The sequence below is a fragment of the Labeo rohita genome, chromosome 3, assembly GCF_022985175.1.
Source record: "Labeo rohita strain BAU-BD-2019 chromosome 3, IGBB_LRoh.1.0, whole genome shotgun sequence".
Taxonomy (NCBI): Eukaryota; Metazoa; Chordata; class Actinopteri; order Cypriniformes; family Cyprinidae; genus Labeo; species Labeo rohita.
The window spans coordinates 1,796,196-1,814,993 of record NC_066871.1 but is presented as its reverse complement, the minus strand read 5'-3'; the positions used below and the strand labels follow the sequence as shown (position 1 = coordinate 1,814,993).

General features: G+C 31.8%; 1 protein-coding gene across 1 annotated transcript in view; it reads right to left on the bottom strand.

Annotated features, from left to right (window-relative positions):
* Window positions 1–18,798, bottom strand: part of LOC127161786 (adenylate cyclase type 9) — a 69,973-nt gene that overhangs the window by 11,205 nt on the left and 39,970 nt on the right. Inside the window, exons 2-6 of the mRNA XM_051104532.1 lie at window positions 9,851–10,026; window positions 5,574–5,669; window positions 3,727–3,971; window positions 1,485–1,587; window positions 1,047–1,255 (exon numbers count right to left, since the gene is read on the bottom strand). Of these exons, the coding sequence (XP_050960489.1) occupies window positions 1,047–1,255; window positions 1,485–1,587; window positions 3,727–3,971; window positions 5,574–5,669; window positions 9,851–10,026 (829 nt within the window). The remainder of the gene's footprint in view (window positions 1–1,046; window positions 1,256–1,484; window positions 1,588–3,726; window positions 3,972–5,573; window positions 5,670–9,850; window positions 10,027–18,798) is intronic.

The window sequence follows — 18,798 nt, the reverse complement described above, 5'->3', positions numbered from 1 at the left end:
AACTAAAACCATAAAATAGGTTATTTAAAACAAAATAAATAAATAAATAAATATTTTATTTCAGCTAGTTGCCAAAGCAGCATTTCTAATTTGTTTAGTTTTAAATAAAGTACTAAAACAACTAAAACCACATAAGATAAAAAATAATAAATTAAAATAAATTAAACCTATAGACATTAACTAAAATATTTTTAATGCTTAAAATAAAATAATTATTTTTTTTAATTGTTTTAATTCATTTATTTGCCAAGCCAACATTTTTCATTTTCATTTAGTTTAACTTAAAGTACTAAAACTAAATAAACTAAATAAATGTATTTTAAAAACTATATAAAACAAAATTAATAAAACAAACTAAAATTAAAGTGAAATCAGAAAAAAATAAAAATAAATTTAAAATATGAACAAAAACTATAATATGTGACCCTGGACCAAAAAAACAGTCATAAGTTGCATGAGTATATTTGTAGCAATAGCCAACAATACATTGTATGGGTCAAAATGATCGATTTTTCTTTTATGCCAAAATCATTAGGATATTAAGTAAAGATCATGTTCCATGATGATATTTTGTAAATTTCCTATCATAAATATATCAAAACGTAATTTTTAATTAGTAATATGCATTGCTAAGAACTTCATTTGGACAAATTTAAAGGAGATTTTTTGATTTTTGAGAGATTTTTTTTTTTTTTGGGAGAGAGAGATTTTTTGCACCCTCAGATTTTCAAATAGTTGTATCTCAGCCAAATATTGTCCTCTCCTAACAACCACACATTAATGGAAAGCTTATTTATTCAGTTTTCAGATTATGTATAAATCTCAATTTAAAAATTGACCCTAATGACTTGTTTTGTGGTCCAGGGTCACATGTGGCTTTTTTTCAGTGGCCCACAAATCCATTCACTATCAATGTACAGGAAATAAAACAGTTAGGACATTCTGAACAATTTGTTTTGTTATATTTTATAAAAAAAAAAAACAGTAAATTGCACAGGTTTTGAATCAAATGAGGGTGAGTAAAAGATTGTAATCCTCACACTTACCGTATTGCCAGCACTAGGGCCAAACATTCAAGCACAGCTGCAACTGCGGCCACTATGAGTGGAGGTGTGGGCAGGGGCTGCTGGGTAACCAGCGGTCGCAGGAAGCAAGCCACAGAGAGAGCTAGGAGCACACAACAGCACAGCAGCATGTCTAGGAAAGAGCTGAATGTTGGACTGGCAAACGTCTGGACAGGAGCCTGTGTCTTAACCTGACAATCAGAAAGAAAGCAGCAGAATTATTACACTGCCAGTATAATATGTCCTGTTAAGACAGACCACCAGAGGGCAGTACAGACAGCACAACAGTATTTGTCCACATGATGCCGTTTCAGTTAGCAAAAAAAATCACAGACCCTGACCGAGTTAAAACCAGTTCTAAACAAAATGACACAGTGAGAACGAATGGAAAGCGACATATAAATGGAAGGAACATCTTACCTCATCCTGGTAGCTGGTCCTGTAAGCCGACTCCAGGGATTTGTCTATGAAAGTGTGGCTCAACTTGTTGATGGGCGGTCTGAAGAAGTAATCTTTCATCAGACTGCAAGGTTGAAGCACAGAAAACAACATAACATTGTGGTGGAAATTCACTAGGAATCTGTTGCATCACTTGTTTATATGCAAGCAGAGAGTTTGCATTGAAAAGAGGCAGCTTTGTGGTGAAAAACAGAAAATAGCTGGTTTTAAATGCACACGGAGCAGAGCTATATTAGCACATATAGCTGTATACACACAAAAACATCACAATAATCCACAAGTAATCCACACCACTCCAGTCCATTAATTAACATCTTGTGAAGTGCCAGCAAATCCATCATTCAGACATTTTTAACTTAAAACTGTTGCTTCCAGCTAAAATAGAGAGTTTTCTATCTAAAATATTGCTTTTGCCAGTGAAAAAGTCAGGAATCAGGAAAGAAATATGCACAGATCAAGTACCGTTTACAAGTGAAAATAGTCTAAAAAGGGTTCTTAACAAATATGTTTGTGGATTTTTGATGTGTGAGGACAACAGGAGATGGACTTTTTCCACTGGAGGAAGGATTATTATGAATTATGGACTTGTATTTTGGAACAGAAGCAACACTGCAAAATTAAAAAGTTTCTAGTTAAAATGCCTTGATGAACTTCACAAGACATTAATTAATTGACTGGACTGGATTATTTGTGGATTATCTGATGTTTTTATCAGCTGTTTGGACTCTTAGGTGTTTGATGACTATTTTTTTTTTTTCTTATAAATATGCAGCTTTTCACTCTATAAGATATTATTGGACTGATTACTTATGAATTACTGTGATGCACCCATTCTGACGGCACCCATTCACTGCAGAGGATCCTTTGGTGAGCAAAACACGTAATGCTATTTTTTGCCCTTATAAACATGCAGCTTTTCACTTCACAACATGTTAATTGATGGACTGGTGTGGTGTGGATTACTTGTGGATTACTGTGATGTTTTTATCAGATGTTTGGACTCTCATTCTGACGGCATTTGCTACAGAGGATCCACTGGTGAGCAAGTGATGTAATACTATTTTTTTTTCTTATAAATATGCAGCTTTTCACTCTATAAGATATTAATTGATGGACTGAAGTGGCGTGGATTACTTATGAATTACTGTGATGTTTTTAGCAGCTGTTTAGACTCTCATTCTGATGGCACCCATTCACTGCAGAGGATCCATTGGTGAGCAACTATTTTTTTCTTATAAACATGCAGCTTTTCACTTCACAAGACATTAACTGATGGACTGGAGTGGTGTGGGTTACTTGTGGATTATTGTGATGTTTTCAGCAGCTGTTTGAACTCTAATTCTGATGGCACCCATTCACTACAGAGGATCCATTGGTGAGCAAAACATGTCATTTTTTTTTTTTTCTTATAAACATGCATTTTTTTCACTTCATTAGAAGTGGTGTGAATTACTTTATTTATGTGGTGTGGTTATTTATGTGGTTTGTTATGTGGAGGATCCTATGGTGAGCAAAATGTAATACTATTTTTTTTTCCTTACAAACACACAGATTTTCACTTGACGATGTTAATTGATGAACTGGAGTGGTGTGGATTACTTGTGGATTATTGTGATGTTTTTATCAGCTGTTTGGACTCTCACTCTGACGGCACCCATTCACTGCAGAGGATCCATTGACGAGCAAGTGATGCAATGCTACATTTCTCCAAATCTGTTCTGATGAAGAAACAAACTCATCTACATCTTGGATTGCCTGAGGGCAAATAAACTTTTATTTTTGGGTGAACTATTTCTTTAAAATTATATTTTCTCACATTCATTTATTTTTTCTAATGTGTGACAATTGATGTTAAATGTTTGATATTTTTACCAGATTTTTTTCTTTTTACAGATTTTACAGTCTTTCATATAGTGTCTTTTGGTGAACTGTAGGGTCCATTAAACTGGATTTTAAATGGCTACTGATCCAAGTTTTTGTGCTGAAATCCCATACACACAGCGTTTATAGAGGAAGACAAGAAAAATGGACCGTCCAGGACCGCAGGACACACATAGTACATCACAGCACACTACATCAAAGTGCATCAAGTGTCCCTCTGGGAACAGGATGACCTCCGCTGGCGGCCGTTAAACAATAACGTTCCATCTTGTCTGACATTTTTGTCCCAGCGGACCCCATCCTCACCGCTGTCGTTTCCTACCTGTCCTCCTTTATCACGTCCACAAAGTGAGCGTCACTCCTCTCACGGAAGTTTTTGGAGCGCAGTGGGATGAGGGCGGAGTGGTCCATGGTTCCCATGCTGCTGATCGCTCCTCCTCCTCCGGGCCACTTCTTCTCCTTCTCCTGCAGCATCTCGCACAGAGAGGTCTGGCTGTGGTTTAGCGGCTGCTCCAGATGAGGACTTAACAGACCATTAAGAGTCTTGGGACTCTTGCCAGGCGCTCCCTGAAGAAGATTCAGATGGAAGATACAAACAATGAGAGAACTGCAGCATAATGTTGTTAATAAAAGACAATTCAATATATAAGACACTCTCTAGTGAGTACTTTTATGCACATATAGGCGCTAGCACTGTGCCTTTTACAGGCGAATCACACAAAAATATATCACCATGTCACACTTCAACAATTTTGTACTTCAAGAAAAAAAGAAAGCTTTATTTTATCGTGATATTATTTTGATGACAATTAAGATTTATCTATCTACAGTCAAAAATTTACATACACCTTGCAGAATCTGCTAAATCTTAATTATTTTACCAAAATAAGAAAGATCATACAAAATGCATGTTATTTTTTATTGAGTACTGACCTGAATAAGATATTTCACATAAAAGATGTTTACATGTACTCCACAAGAGAAAATAATAGTTGAATTTATAAAAATCACCCTGTTCAAAGTTTACATACACATCCACAGCTGTGTTTTTGTTTAGTGGTAGTTGTTCATGAGTCCCTTGTTTGTCCTGAACAGTTAAACTGTAAATCTGTTCTTCAGAAAAATCTTTCAGGTTTCACAGATTCTTTGGTTTTAGCATTTCTGTGTATTTGAACCCTTTCCAACAATGACTGTATGATATTGAGATCTGTCTTTTCACATTGAGGACAACTGAGGGGTCATATGCAACCATTACAGAAGGTTCAAACACTCACTGATGCTTCAGAAGGAAAAACGATGCATTAAGAGACGGGCGTGAAAACTTTTGAACAGAATGAAGATGTGCACATTTTTCTTATTTTGCCTAAATATCATATTTTTCCATTTAACACTGCCCTTCAGCTACAGAAGATATTTACATGTTTCCCAGGAGACAAAATAATTAAATTTACCCTTATCTTCAAATTCAAAAAGTTTTCACCCTCCGGCTGTTAATGCATCATGTTTCCTCTGGAGCAATAGTGAGTGTTTGAACCTTCTGTATTAGTTTTAATAGTAAATTTCATCACATAAAAATCTGGACTGCACACTTTAGATTCATGTTCAGAATAGCTTTTTTCCCACACTACTTATGCAGTATATACACTGCGCAGAGCATGCAAAAATTTTGTATGCAAGAGGACAAGGACGACCTGACATTTGCTCAAATATGCAGCACAAATGTAAATGTATTGTTTTTACAAAAAAAAAAAAATTGCAATGCAAAAACTATTTTTATGTCTAAGATGGTGACTGGACAACACTCACTGAATTAAACATGCACGAAGTATAATAAAATGAGATCATGCAGCAGGAAAGACTATAGATTGTGTTTATGGTTGCTTTATAGCAAAATAATTTAAAATAAAAAACAGTATATGTTATGCTATTATTATATGTTAAAGCTGTTAATGAATATTATAACCAATAGGTGGCGCTATCTGGTAGCCTTGTAATGAACCATTGCTCTAATCAACATAGCAGGAAATTTTATTAAGAGCTTTTACAATATTTATTTTTTGAAACCCCCTTATAAGTTGCACCAAACAAAGCCATTTAGATGTGCATAAAATACTGGAACATTCTGGATTTTTTCATTCTGCTCACTGTTATCAGGTATAAGAAGCTCACTTTGCTGTTGACGGTTTTGTGGTCAGGATCTGAGCAGCTGTTGCTGTGAACCGCCCCGTCTTCAGAAGATAACGCACCACATGAGGGACAGGCAGCCTGATGGAAGAGAAGCAGAAAAACATGAAATAGAATTACGCGCAGCAGAAAGAACAGAGACAAACACTTCACTTACTGTTTTAATTCAATAAAAAGCTAAAGTTAGAAACAACACTCCACATGGAAAGATCAGTGATGCCATACTTTGTTCACAAATGTTAGTATGCTTAGTGTTTTTAGCGCAATGCTAAGTGATTTCTATGTCATTGCCAGGTGGTTTTTAGGATTTGATGTCCTTCACGTGCTATAGGAATTATCTTAAATGCGAGTTTCCTAATCAGAAATTGGACATGAACGGCCTCTAAAATTGTATTTACTTCTGGGGAACTCTGATTATTCTGATCGAGTTTGCAAGTTGAAAATAAAAATGGTGGAGTGTATAACAACTGCTGCTTTTAGTGCTATTCTTCATTAAACACAACTACATCACCTTGTCTTGTCATGAACACAGTCCATTTTATATATGCACAATCATTTGAAGCATGTTTTGTGTTCTATAAACAGTGACATAAGCATGTATTTGACAAAAATGTTTACAGTTATCAACCAATGGAATATTACATTTTATTTTTTTATGACAACAAAGCACTTAAATGTGATTAGCTCGATTAGTGGGAAATAGGAAATTTCCAACAGCAAGTGAAGGCAGCATAAGTCTAAGAATGATTTGTTTTGTGTTCCATTTAAAGGGACAGTTCACCTAAAAATGAACATTCTGTCATCATTTACTCACCCTGAAGTTGTTCCAAACCTGTATGAGTTTCTTTCTTCTGCTGAACATAAAAGAAGATATTTTGAAGAATGTTGGTAACCAAATAACTGACGGTAGCCACTGGCTTTCATAGTATGGAATCAAAATACTATGGAAGTCAATGGGGACCAGCAAGTGTTTGGTTACCAATATAAAAAAGAAAAAATGGTGTTGTGCTAATGTTTTAAGAATGCTGTTTGAGACCAAATAACTTTAAACAAACATTCTATTAAAGGAATAATTCTGCAAAAAAAATACATTTGCAAAAAAAATAAACCATAAAAATAATAATAATAATAATAATAATAATAATAATAATAATAATAATAATAATAATAATAGACAAAAATAAATAAATAAATATGCTGAAAATGTACTTGTCCTTAGGCTATCTGGGTTGTAAATTAGATTGATTTCTTTTAAATTAGATTGGTGCCTTCAGAATGAGATTCCAACCAGCTGATAAAAACATCACGATAATCCACAGGTAATCCACACCACTCCAGTCCATTAATTAACATTTTGTGAAGTGAAAAGCTACCAGCTTGTAAGGAACAAATCCATCATTAAGATGTTTCATATATACTCATATATGAGTATATAATAATGGTTAGGAAGTTAGAAAGTTCATCCTCTGTTGTCTTTTCACATCAAAATATTTGTTGAGAACTGTTTTGGACTGTTTAGGATTGTAAACGGTACTTGATCTGTGCATATTTCTCTCCTGATTCAGACGAGATTACTTTTGCTCTATAGAAAGCAATATTATAGATGACAGTATTTAGCTTTATGCAATGGTTTAAAGTTAAAACATTTCGCTGATGTATTTGTTTCTAACAAACATGCAGCTTTTTCACTTCACAAGATGTTAATTGATGTACTGGAGTGGTGTGGATTACTTGTGGATTATTGTGATGTTTTTATCAGCTATTTGGACTCTCATTCTGAAGGCACCCATTCACTGCAGAGGAACCATTTGTGAGCAAGTGATGTAATATAATTTTTTTTCTTATAAACATGCAGCTTTTCTTTTCACAAGATGTTAATTGATGGACTGGAGTGGTGTGGATTACTTGTGGATTATTATAATGTTTTTATCAGCTGTTTGGACTCTCATTCTGACGGCACCCATTCACTGCAGAGGATCCATTGGTGAGCAAGTGATAAAATGTTAAATTTCTCCAAATCTGTTCTGATGAAGAAACAAACACATCTACATCTCAGATGGCCTTATGGTACGGAAATTTTCAGCAAATTGTATTTTTTGCAGGAACTTTTCTTTTAACATCATTGGCAGAACGTTTATGCATAACGTTGAGAGAACCTTCCCAGAACATCACCCAAATTCAACCAAACATCAAACATCAGCCAAAGTTTGTTAAGTTTAACACCTAAGGGTTTGTTCAAATCTCTAACTCCAATTCTGAAAACCAGCAGCAGTGATGCCAGCTTTAGCAAGCAGCTCTAAAATGTGTTGCATCTGCCATTTAACATTTGCCGTTTGAATATGCAAGGGATTAAAAATCAGCAGCATTTGGCCTCGGAGATGAATAATTACTACAGACGGAGACAGACAGACTCTCGCTTTCCCTCTCCGCTGTTTGCTGTTTCGCCTGCCCTCCCTTATCTTATTTTCCGCTATCGCTTGCACCACAAGGTCCCATCAGTATTAAAGTGCAATGACGAGGGTATCTTTTGCGGAGGCTGTTGGGTAATGTGGCGTCCTCTGAAAGGTTGCCTGGATGAATGCATCGTGCATTTGACTGATCGATCAAATTTAAAAGGAGAGGTGGATGCACTGCACACGGCACATTGTGATCTCAAAGATCAGGTCTGGCCACGCTCGCTTATTGACGTGCCTGTTGTGATCCCTCACGGCCTTCTGCAAATCACTGCAGTGTTTCACACAATGCATCAGTGTGGTGTGTGCTTCCAGCGTGCTCTTTTCATCAGTAAATTGAATAATGCTGTTCAGAAAACACTTGAGAGAAAGCAGCATGCACAGAGACAGACTGTGCATTAACAAAGTAAAAGCCAATGCAACACGTGATATGCCGACTACTTGATCAATTGTATTAATATATTCAGAAAATTATATTATGAATATTAACTTATACATTCAGGGACTAAAAACAGCTCCATAGTTCCTTATGATGTGATATATATATATATATATATATTTATATAAATATATAAAATCACATCACATCATACAAATATAACAAGTATTAAAATAAAGTACAAGAGATAAACATCAAGATATTTCTTTTAATTTATGGACAATAATTAAATCTTAAAAAGACTGGAAATCTGTGATCATGAATATACATTTTTCTAGTTATGTCAAGCTCTAAAATATTTTATTGAGAAGAAAACACTTAAAAAAAGTGTTTCATATACATTTATTTCATAACGAAAAGTGTAAACACTGAGGTACATTCAATAATGAATTAAAGTATTGCATTATTTTAAATAAATTTATAAGAATTCTTATATATCTATATTTATTTTAACTCACATTATATTTATTTATTTAACTTTTAGATTTTGCTTGCATTTTATAAATTATATATATATATATATATATATATATATATATATATATTAATAATAAAAAAGTGTGTATGTGTGTATATATATATATATATATATATATATATTATAATATTATACTATTATTTTAATTATTTATATTATACTTTTGCAATATATTAAATTGTTAATATTCATTAAGATAATTATTCAATAATTAATCAATAACAGTAAGCAATAATGATAATATTTATACTTACAGAAATAAAACGAAAACCATAAAATTATTATTTTTTTCATTTATTGTAATATATTAATAATATAAAACAATTAATCAATAATTAAACAACAATAAAGGCAAAATTATAATATTTAATTCATAGTTATAGAAATTAAACGAAAATTATTATTTAACTATTTTACTGTAATTATTTATTTTATATTTTGTAATACATTAATTTTTGTAATATATTAAATTGTAATTATTAAAATAATCAATAATTAATCAACAATTATTATTTAATTTAATTTATTTCTTATAATATATTAAATTGTTAATAGTAATTACTAAAATAGTTAATCAATAATTAACCAACAATAAGTAAAAAATTATATTTATTTTATACTTGTATAAATAAAATGAAAACAATTACTCCAAAATGAGCAGGTTTGATATTACAGCAGAAGTACCAGAAATATCTCTGACCTTTGACCCTCATATTGTTTTTGACAGCAGCAGGCCTCAAAGTAAAAAAAAAAAAAAAAAAAAAAAAAAAAAAAAGAGACCTGCTGCACTAAATCATTTATCTGCACATTAAAACATCACTACATTTTAATTTTGTAGAATAAATGAGTTTGGTGTTGGTGTATAAGTGGTCTAAGTGGGTGTGAAACGGACCTTAGCTCTGTCTGGGGCGGGGGTCAGAGCGCAGGCGGAGGATGTGATGTCAGGGCTGTGGCTGAAGGACGAGGCGCTGAGAGACTTTCTGAGCTCAGGAGCCACCAGAACAGATGGGGGGCAGCTCCACTGGGCATGCTTCACCTTCCTCCCGGAAATCAGATACGTCTTAAGACCTGTAGAGGACACACACACACACATTCAGTGACCATCAAGTCCCAGCAGTGTTTGTCCAGATCAGTTTGGTTCATTGTACACTGACCTAAGTTGACAGCGTTCGAATGGATTCATCAATCAACTCTGAGCAAACACATGGAGTGTGAAGAGAGACACTTACAGCAACACACAGCAGTGTGTGTCCACTGCACACTGGACACTTTCTGTCACGACCGAGACAACATTTGCAGATTGCAGATGGTACTTTCCACAAAAACGTAACAAAATAGAAGAAATAGTCAGTGAAAAAAGGTGTTTATAAATATTATATAAGTTGTTTTATTTTCCACTTATTTTATATGAGGTTTGCAATCTTATATATTTAACAGATATTTTTAAAACCATGAGTTGTGTGGTTTTGTTATCTTCTAACAACAAAAAAATCAAAATAATAAAATAAGACTAAGTTAGACTTAATTTATAGCTATCAATAAAATAAAACAAAACAAAATAAATTAAAAGACTAAGGTACACTTGTTAGACTTTATAGCTAACACAAAAATAAAATAAAAACAATAAAAAACAATAAAGCAAAAATATTTAATCATTTTTTTACTATACAATAACCAACTGAGTTTTGTTATCTTCTAACGATAAAAATCAAAATAATAAAATTTAATTAAATCAAATTTAAATAAAACAAGACAAAGTTAGACTTTATTTATTGTTATAAACAAAACAAAATAAAATAAAATATCAAATAGAAGACTAAGTTACACCTGTTTGACTTTATAGCTAATACAAAATGTAACAAATAAAATAAAATAAATATTTAAGCATTTTCTCATATAACATAAAATAAAATAAAAAAATAAATAAAAAACAAAATAAAACTTTAAGCATTTTCCCATATAAAATAAAACAAATATTTAAGCATTTTCCCATGTAAAATAAAATAGAAATAAAAATCACTTGTTAGATTTCACAGCTAATACAAAATGAAACTAATAAAATAAAATAAAAAAGCTAGCATTTTTCCATTTAAAACAAAATAAAATACAATTTTTAAGTGTTTTCCTATACAATAGAAAATGAAATGAAGTAAAATAAAATAGAAGACTAAGTTACACTTGTTAGACTTTAGCTAATACAAAATGAAACAAATACAATCTAAAATAAAATCAAATATATAAAAACAAACAAACAAACAAACAACCAACCAAATAAATAAATAAATAGGTAAGACAAAGTTCGACTTTATATCTAGAGTTCGAGTTTATATCTATCAATAAACTTCCAATAAACAGAAGCAAATATTTCATGTCACTTCCTGGCTGTCATAATATTATGAAATAAAATACAATTTTCAGGAATGTCTGTACGGCTTTACTCAAGATCTCACTCAGGTCATACTATACAATCTGACAAACAACAATTACAAGAGACAGTTACATATACTGCATTATCCTGATCCAATCAGGCTTTTAAAAACCACATGATTTGGTAGGGAAATGAGAGGTCAGAACAATCAAGACTTAACCCTGGCTAAAAAGCCGGTTTAGCTGGTCTCTGAAGTAACAAATGCCCAAAACCCAACTAAAACCAGCAAACCAGGCATCAAACCAGGCATCAGGCTATATAAAGAACACATTACTTCTGATAATTTGTATTGATTTCTCCATTCATCAGCAGCTCGGTCTGCCTCTAAAGTAATCAGACCTTCCACTGAGAGAGTAAAATGAATCTCCAGTCGCTGCGCTGATGAAACATCCTCACAGTCACTCTGTCAAACACCTGCTGAACGCATCTATTTTCTGGAAAGGAGCTGGAGATACAAATAAAAATCCACAGGGAGGCTTGATGGAGGAAGAGACAAGAAGAAGCGCTGACTGTGAGAGGTCAAGTGTTTTATAGCCACAACTAAAAGAGTCACTTTACACCAAAATACAGGCAGCTTTAGCCAGACAGCTTGGGCTGACAGCAGAGGAACTAAAAACGTCTGGGCCAGTGTCAATGTTTGGACTAAACGTCTGTGTTCCCGTCCTCACGCACGTAATTCACCTGTCAGCGAACAGCGGCGGCGCTCTGGCAGGAGATACGCGAGCTGGCGCCGACCGGCAGATCTGGCATAAAGTCACCGTGTTGCTCCATATGGGGCCCGGCGTAAAACGCTCTCAGAACTTCATGAATATTTAACGAGGTTTGAAAACGGGGCTTTCAATTTGGCCACTTCACCAAAATGACAACCTGGAAACAACAAAACCCTTGGAGGAAAATACGTGCTGGGATTTATTAGCTCCTTTGTATTGGGTGACCCTGGGTTGCACAATATACTGATGCAAAAAAAAAAAAAAAAAAAATCACAATTAATAGTACATGCAATCATTTTGCAAATGTCAGCACCGGATGACCTATTTAGCATAGTTATATAACATTGTAGACACCATGACAGGAAGCGTATGAGCAAAGGTAATGATGTATTGTGTAAAAGAACATTGCAATGATCTAAAAATAAAAATGCAGAGCAAAATACTGAATGTAATCTATTATGATTACTATATTAATACTCAATTGGGGGTGAAGATACACTCTGGAAAATAGTAGGAAATATTAGACACATTATTAGCCTGGCTCATGAATACTAATTTTTAATTTAAATCAACATTCATGCACTAGTCCTGACAAAAATGTCATTTTACATAAAAAGTGTGTGCGTGTAAAATTAAATTAAATAAAAAAGTGTGCAGTTTTGTTATCTTCTAACAATGAAAATCAAAATAATAAAATTGAAATAAAATAAGAGTAAGTTGGACTTAATTTATAGTCATCTATAAAAAATAAAATAAAATATTTAAGCATTTTCCCATACAATCAGCAACTGAGTTGCGCGGGTTTTATCATCTCCTAACAATAAAAATCTAAATAATATAATAAATTAAAATAAAACAAGACTAAGTAAGACTTCATTTATGAATAAAATAAAATAAAATAAAATAAAATATTTAAACATTTTCCCCATACAATCAGCAAAATCTAAATAATAAAATAAATCAAAATAAAACAAGACTAAGTTAGATTTCATTTATAAATAAAATAAAATGAAAAACTAAAAACTCAAATAAATAAAATAAAAATGTGTGCAGTTTTATCTTCTAACAATAAAAATCTAAATAATACAATTAAAATAAAACAACATTAAGTTAGACTTCATTTATAGTTATCCATAAAATAAATTTTATATTTTATATATATATGACTTGCTGAAAATGCAACACATCATAGGAAAATGTATACATAATGTAATGGATTTATAGTTTTTTTTTATTATTTGCTTTTATTTTGTCATTATTTTATGTAAGGTTTACCATTTTTACAAGTCTTTGACCAATATTTGGGCCATTTAGGCACTGAATTCTGCGATTTTGTTATCTTCAAAATTAAAAAAAAATAAATAAAAAAAAGTAAAATAAAATAAAATAAAATAAAATAAAAACTAAAATAAATTAAAATCCAAAAGACTATGTTACACCTGGTTTACAGTTATAAGGTGACATAATATTCAACATTTTTATATATAAAACTCACATTTCATTGGAAAGTAATATTAAACAAAGAATTATAATATTATTAGAAATACGTTGCATCAAACTAAACCGTAATAAACATAAATAAATAAATATAATGTTCATAATTTAGGGGGGGCATATGGTGCACCTTATTAGCCTGTTTCATGAATATTAATTAGATGACATAACAGTCACCCAGTAGTCATATTTGCTGAAAGAATAGTCAGTACGGGTGTAAGCTAAAATAATAGCCATATGACTGCTCATATTATCATGCAATACACTGCCAATGCAACTTTATTTATATATATATATATATATATATATATATATATATGTATATATGGGCGAGACTTCCAGTTCATTATCTGCTATGGAGAAAAAATGAGAAGAATAACAATGTGCAGTAAACGGAAAACTGTTTGCACTACAAACCAGTGTGCTCATAATTAAGATAACACATTAAAATAATACGGTAAGACACACCAGTTTGCAATATCATGCAGCAAAACAAGCTGTTTTGTGGAGCTAAAAATAGCTGGACACGGATGAGCCCAGAAACCAGACCCATAACATTTACAAATGGCCATGCCCACTCTTACGGGACGAAAAAGGTGGATATGATAAACAAATTATGATTCCTAACCAAAAAACATGAGATTTTTCACATTTTAAACCGTGAATCTGTATATAGATCTGATGCTGTTTTATTATGGTGCTTAATTATCGATTAAGTATCAATACAGATCTACCAGAGCTGGTATCGATTCAATCCTACTCCACTGTAAACATCTCTTCAGACAGACATCTGACTCCATCCGGGATGCTGAAGATAAACAAACACTCGGTAACAACTGTAAAATCCTTTTTTTTTATATATATATATATATATATATATATATATATCCAAAAAACATCTAATACATAGGTGTAATGTCAAATGACTAACCAAACAGTAAGTAACAGTAGTTCAGTCAGCACCAGCTCTGTATCTTAGCCGCTTTAAATGTTTTTTCCTATGCATGGGCTATTTTTAGAAAAGGTCACAGAACAGAAAAGCACTAAGGACCGCTAATGTGTCAGCGCTTCACCGAAGCAATCAAAACAACAGGAGCCGTGAGCAGACTTCCTCTTCTCTCAGGGACACGACATTGTGAACGAGCCACAAAGAAACGCTCGACTCTACGAATGACTGACAAGGCCAGAGCTGCAGCGCACAAGTCTTAAAACATGCATGAGACTGTCCTGAAGCCGTCGAGGAGCGTCTGGCTCGTATTTTACCCCAAAATCAAATAGGAAAAACATAAATATTGTATTTTGCCATCAAAGCCATGCCAACGGTTGTAAAAATAGGCTTCATTTTCTTCATGCACTTGAACGCTGGGGTGAAAAATGACCCGGGTGTTTCTTCATGAGGTTTATTCCTTCAGATCTATTCATGTTCTGCCACTCGAGCATGAGCGAAGAAGAAAAAGGCAATCATGAGAATGAGGAACATCTCGGATCCATCTTCAACCTAATTAACAGACAATAAAGCCTCACCTCACACAAAAAAGTGGCACATAATTAAAAACGTCGGAGCAGGGATGACAAACGGGTCACATCTCCAGACGTGCTCCAAACCCTGAGCCAACAAGACAGTCAATTCACACCCGGCTCAATAAAGGAGCTCAATCTATGAGCCGGAGGAGAAACACAAGTGAGTCAAGGGCTTTTACTGCATATGACTGACAGCGGGAGCTCTTCATGAGTGTCTTTAAGAAGGCCAGCATTTATACAAGAAAAAACATTATGAAATATTACATATGAAAAAAAAGGTTAAAGATACATAAAAATCTGTATTGCATGTATTGTTGGTTTTATACAAAAAAAGGCAATTTAAGTATTACATTAAAAAAAAAGAAAAAAAAAAACGTATTTTGCGTGTCAATTTAAATAATATTTATTCATATTCATATTCTAAAACAGCAATTATTATATTACTCAATTTTTATATTTTGTGTGTATTATTATTATTATTATTATTATTATTATTACTACTACTATTACTTAAAATGTTTTTTTAATATATATGTTTATATATAATATTTTGGAATATATATATATATATATATATATATATATAAAATATTTAATTTAATAATTTTCATTTTAAATTTAAGTTTCAGTCATTTTGTTGTGCTTTTGTCTTTTTTTTTTTTAAATAGTTTTTTATGTTTAATTATTTTTTCTTAATTTTTTAAAAATGTAATACAAATTTAAATTTCAGCTTTATTCTTTTAGTTTTTAGTGTTTATTTTTATTTTTTATATTTTACGTTGTTTTAGATAATGTTCATTTAAATTCAAATGTTTTTTGGAATATATGAATATATTTAATTAAACTTACTTTAATTTAATAACTTAATTTTCATTTTAAATTTACGTTTAAATTTAAGTCATTTTGTTGTCGTTTTTAATATTTTTTATTTTTATTTTTATTAATTTTGTATATATTATTTTAATTTAATTTAATAATTTAAACTTATAACTGCTGTTTTTATTTTAAATTTAAGTTTCAGTCATTTTGTTGTGTTTTTGTTTTTTTAATTGTTTTTTATTATGACTATACAGTTTTTATAAATTTTTACTTCAGCTTTAGTTTTTTAGTTTTTAGAATTCATTTATTTATTTTTTTTGTATTTTGTTGTTTTAGATAAAGTTCATTGAAATTCAAGTAACATAGCAAATATATACACACACACATGTAAGGATTACATGTATACACTAACCTTAATTTTACACCTAATTATAGTTCGAAATATAACACGTGTTGCACGGATCACTTTAATGATGTGAAAATCATGCTGTTTTGAAAGGATGTTTGGTGAAACAAATGATAGAATTCCAGTAAACTATTTCTTGTCTGTGTAAAACGGTTTTTAAAGTAAAGATCTCTGCCCTGATGCAGTGTTTTTGCCGTCTGATTGATTGAAGGCGAGGAATATTCACTGAAGACGTGAAGCGACAGCTCTGAATGAATAAGCAATGAGCGAGTTTCTGAATCACACCCTGCTGTCACCGCCTGCTGTCGCTGGTCATCTTTTATCATTAAATGAGACTGTTTTGTGATTCATCGTTTCAACGCTTCTGACATTTCGCCTGAGGTTGCAGGAACAAACGAGGCAAACGGCAGAGACAGAGATCAGTGCTGCCGCAGTCACACAGCCACAGGTGAGTTCACTCAATTCACATTTAGCCCGCTGTTTCAGCAACATCAAATCAAAACTGACCCATTTACTTTCTTAATGCATGATCTTATTACGCACATGTTGAAAGTACAAACAAGACACAATAGACAGTTTTTTTAGTGCACTTTTTAGCATTATTGTTACCTATAACAGGCCAAGCTACCATCAGAAAAAAATAAATAAATAAATACATTTGAACTAATAGAATATTGTTTGTTTCACAGCTATAGTCATATTTTAACCATGTTTATACTATTTAATCAGTGTCATTTAAGTATCATTGACATCAGAGTTTCTACTAATATTTTTAATTTTTAATTTAATTTAAATTTAATTTTCTGTTTTCATTTTAAATTTAAGTTTCAGTCATTTTGTTGTTTTTAGTTTTTTGTAGTTTTTGAAATTATAGCTATACTGTTTTTATTCATTTTTATTTCAGCTTTAGTTTTTATATTTTATGTTGTTTCAGTTAATGTTTACTTTATTTCAAGTAACAATGTTTTTTATGGTTTTAGTTTACTATAACAATCCTGTTTTTAACTGAATAAATGTAATTGTTTTCACAATGAACAGATTTGTGCTAATTTTGAGCCATTTTAATAAATGCATTTTGAAAATATGATAATTTAAATAAAATAAAACAAAATAACATAATAAAAAAAAAAAAAAAAATACAATGTTTTTTTTTGAGTACAGAAATCTTACCCATTTCATTTATGCATAACTGACAAATATGCATCACATTAAGTTTATGTATGTTAAACAATATATATTTTATTAATGTTTGTTTTAATTAAAGTAACAATGTTTTTTTTTAGGATTTTAGTTTTAGTTTACCTTAACAATCCTGTTTTCAACTGAATAGATGTCATTGTTTTCACAATGAACAGGTGTATGCTCATTTTGAGCTATTTTAATGAAGGCATTTTGAAAATATGATTATTTAAATAAAATAAAATAATAAAATATAAAAGAAAACAAAATAAATAAAATAAAATAAAATAAACGTTGCTTTTGAGTACAGAAATCTTACCCATTTCATTTATACATGACTGACCATGATAAAATAAAATAAAATAAAATAAAATAAAATAAAATAAAATAAAATAAAAATATTTTTGAGTACAGAAATGTTAATTTATGCATGACTGGCAATGAACAGACGTATGCACATGTTGAGCTATTAATGCATTTTGAAAATACGATTATTAAATAAAATAATAAAATAAAATAATATATATTTTTTTTTTTGAGTACAGAATTATTATCAATTTAATTTATGACTGACAAATATGCATCACATCAAGTGTATTCGTTTATGTTAAAACTTGTTAAAGTCTTATTAGTTTTTACGTAATTCAAATACATAAATCTCAAATTTAGGCCTAAAAAGTTTTTTTTTTTTTTTTTTTTTTTTTGATGTAATTTTGCTAGACTTAATATGTCAGCAAAACCCATAACCTTCATGTCAGTCATTTTGAGGTTGATGCTGATACTCTGATAGATTGATTTGCATAGGTCAAAGGACAAGGACAATACGGCGGATGTAACATGCCAATCAATGTACGTTATACTTCACACCTGCATAGCCACAGATGGATAAAACAGAACTCTGTCCTTTTATCTTTGAATATCAACATAAACATATCAGACCGCGTAAGTAAAATAGTTTGCGAACGACGCTTCACTTTGACCTGAGCAACTGCGTTCAGCTGTCATTCCTTTAGAGATGTCCAGATGAATCGCTGGGCCATTCAAAGGCTTCTAACACGCCAAGTCATTCATCCCAAACGGACGCTCCGGATCTCTCGCTTAACGCGGCGCTGCTCTGACAGCCGAGTAACAGAGCGATCGATCGCATTGATTATGGGGCAAGTCTCGCCTCAGCCCCATCAATCACTCGTCTCTGCCTTCAAAAACCTCTCCCTTCTCGAAAAGAAAGAAAAAGAGAAGTGTGTCAGAGAGTTCTGATACACGGGCCGTTTTTAGGCTTTCCC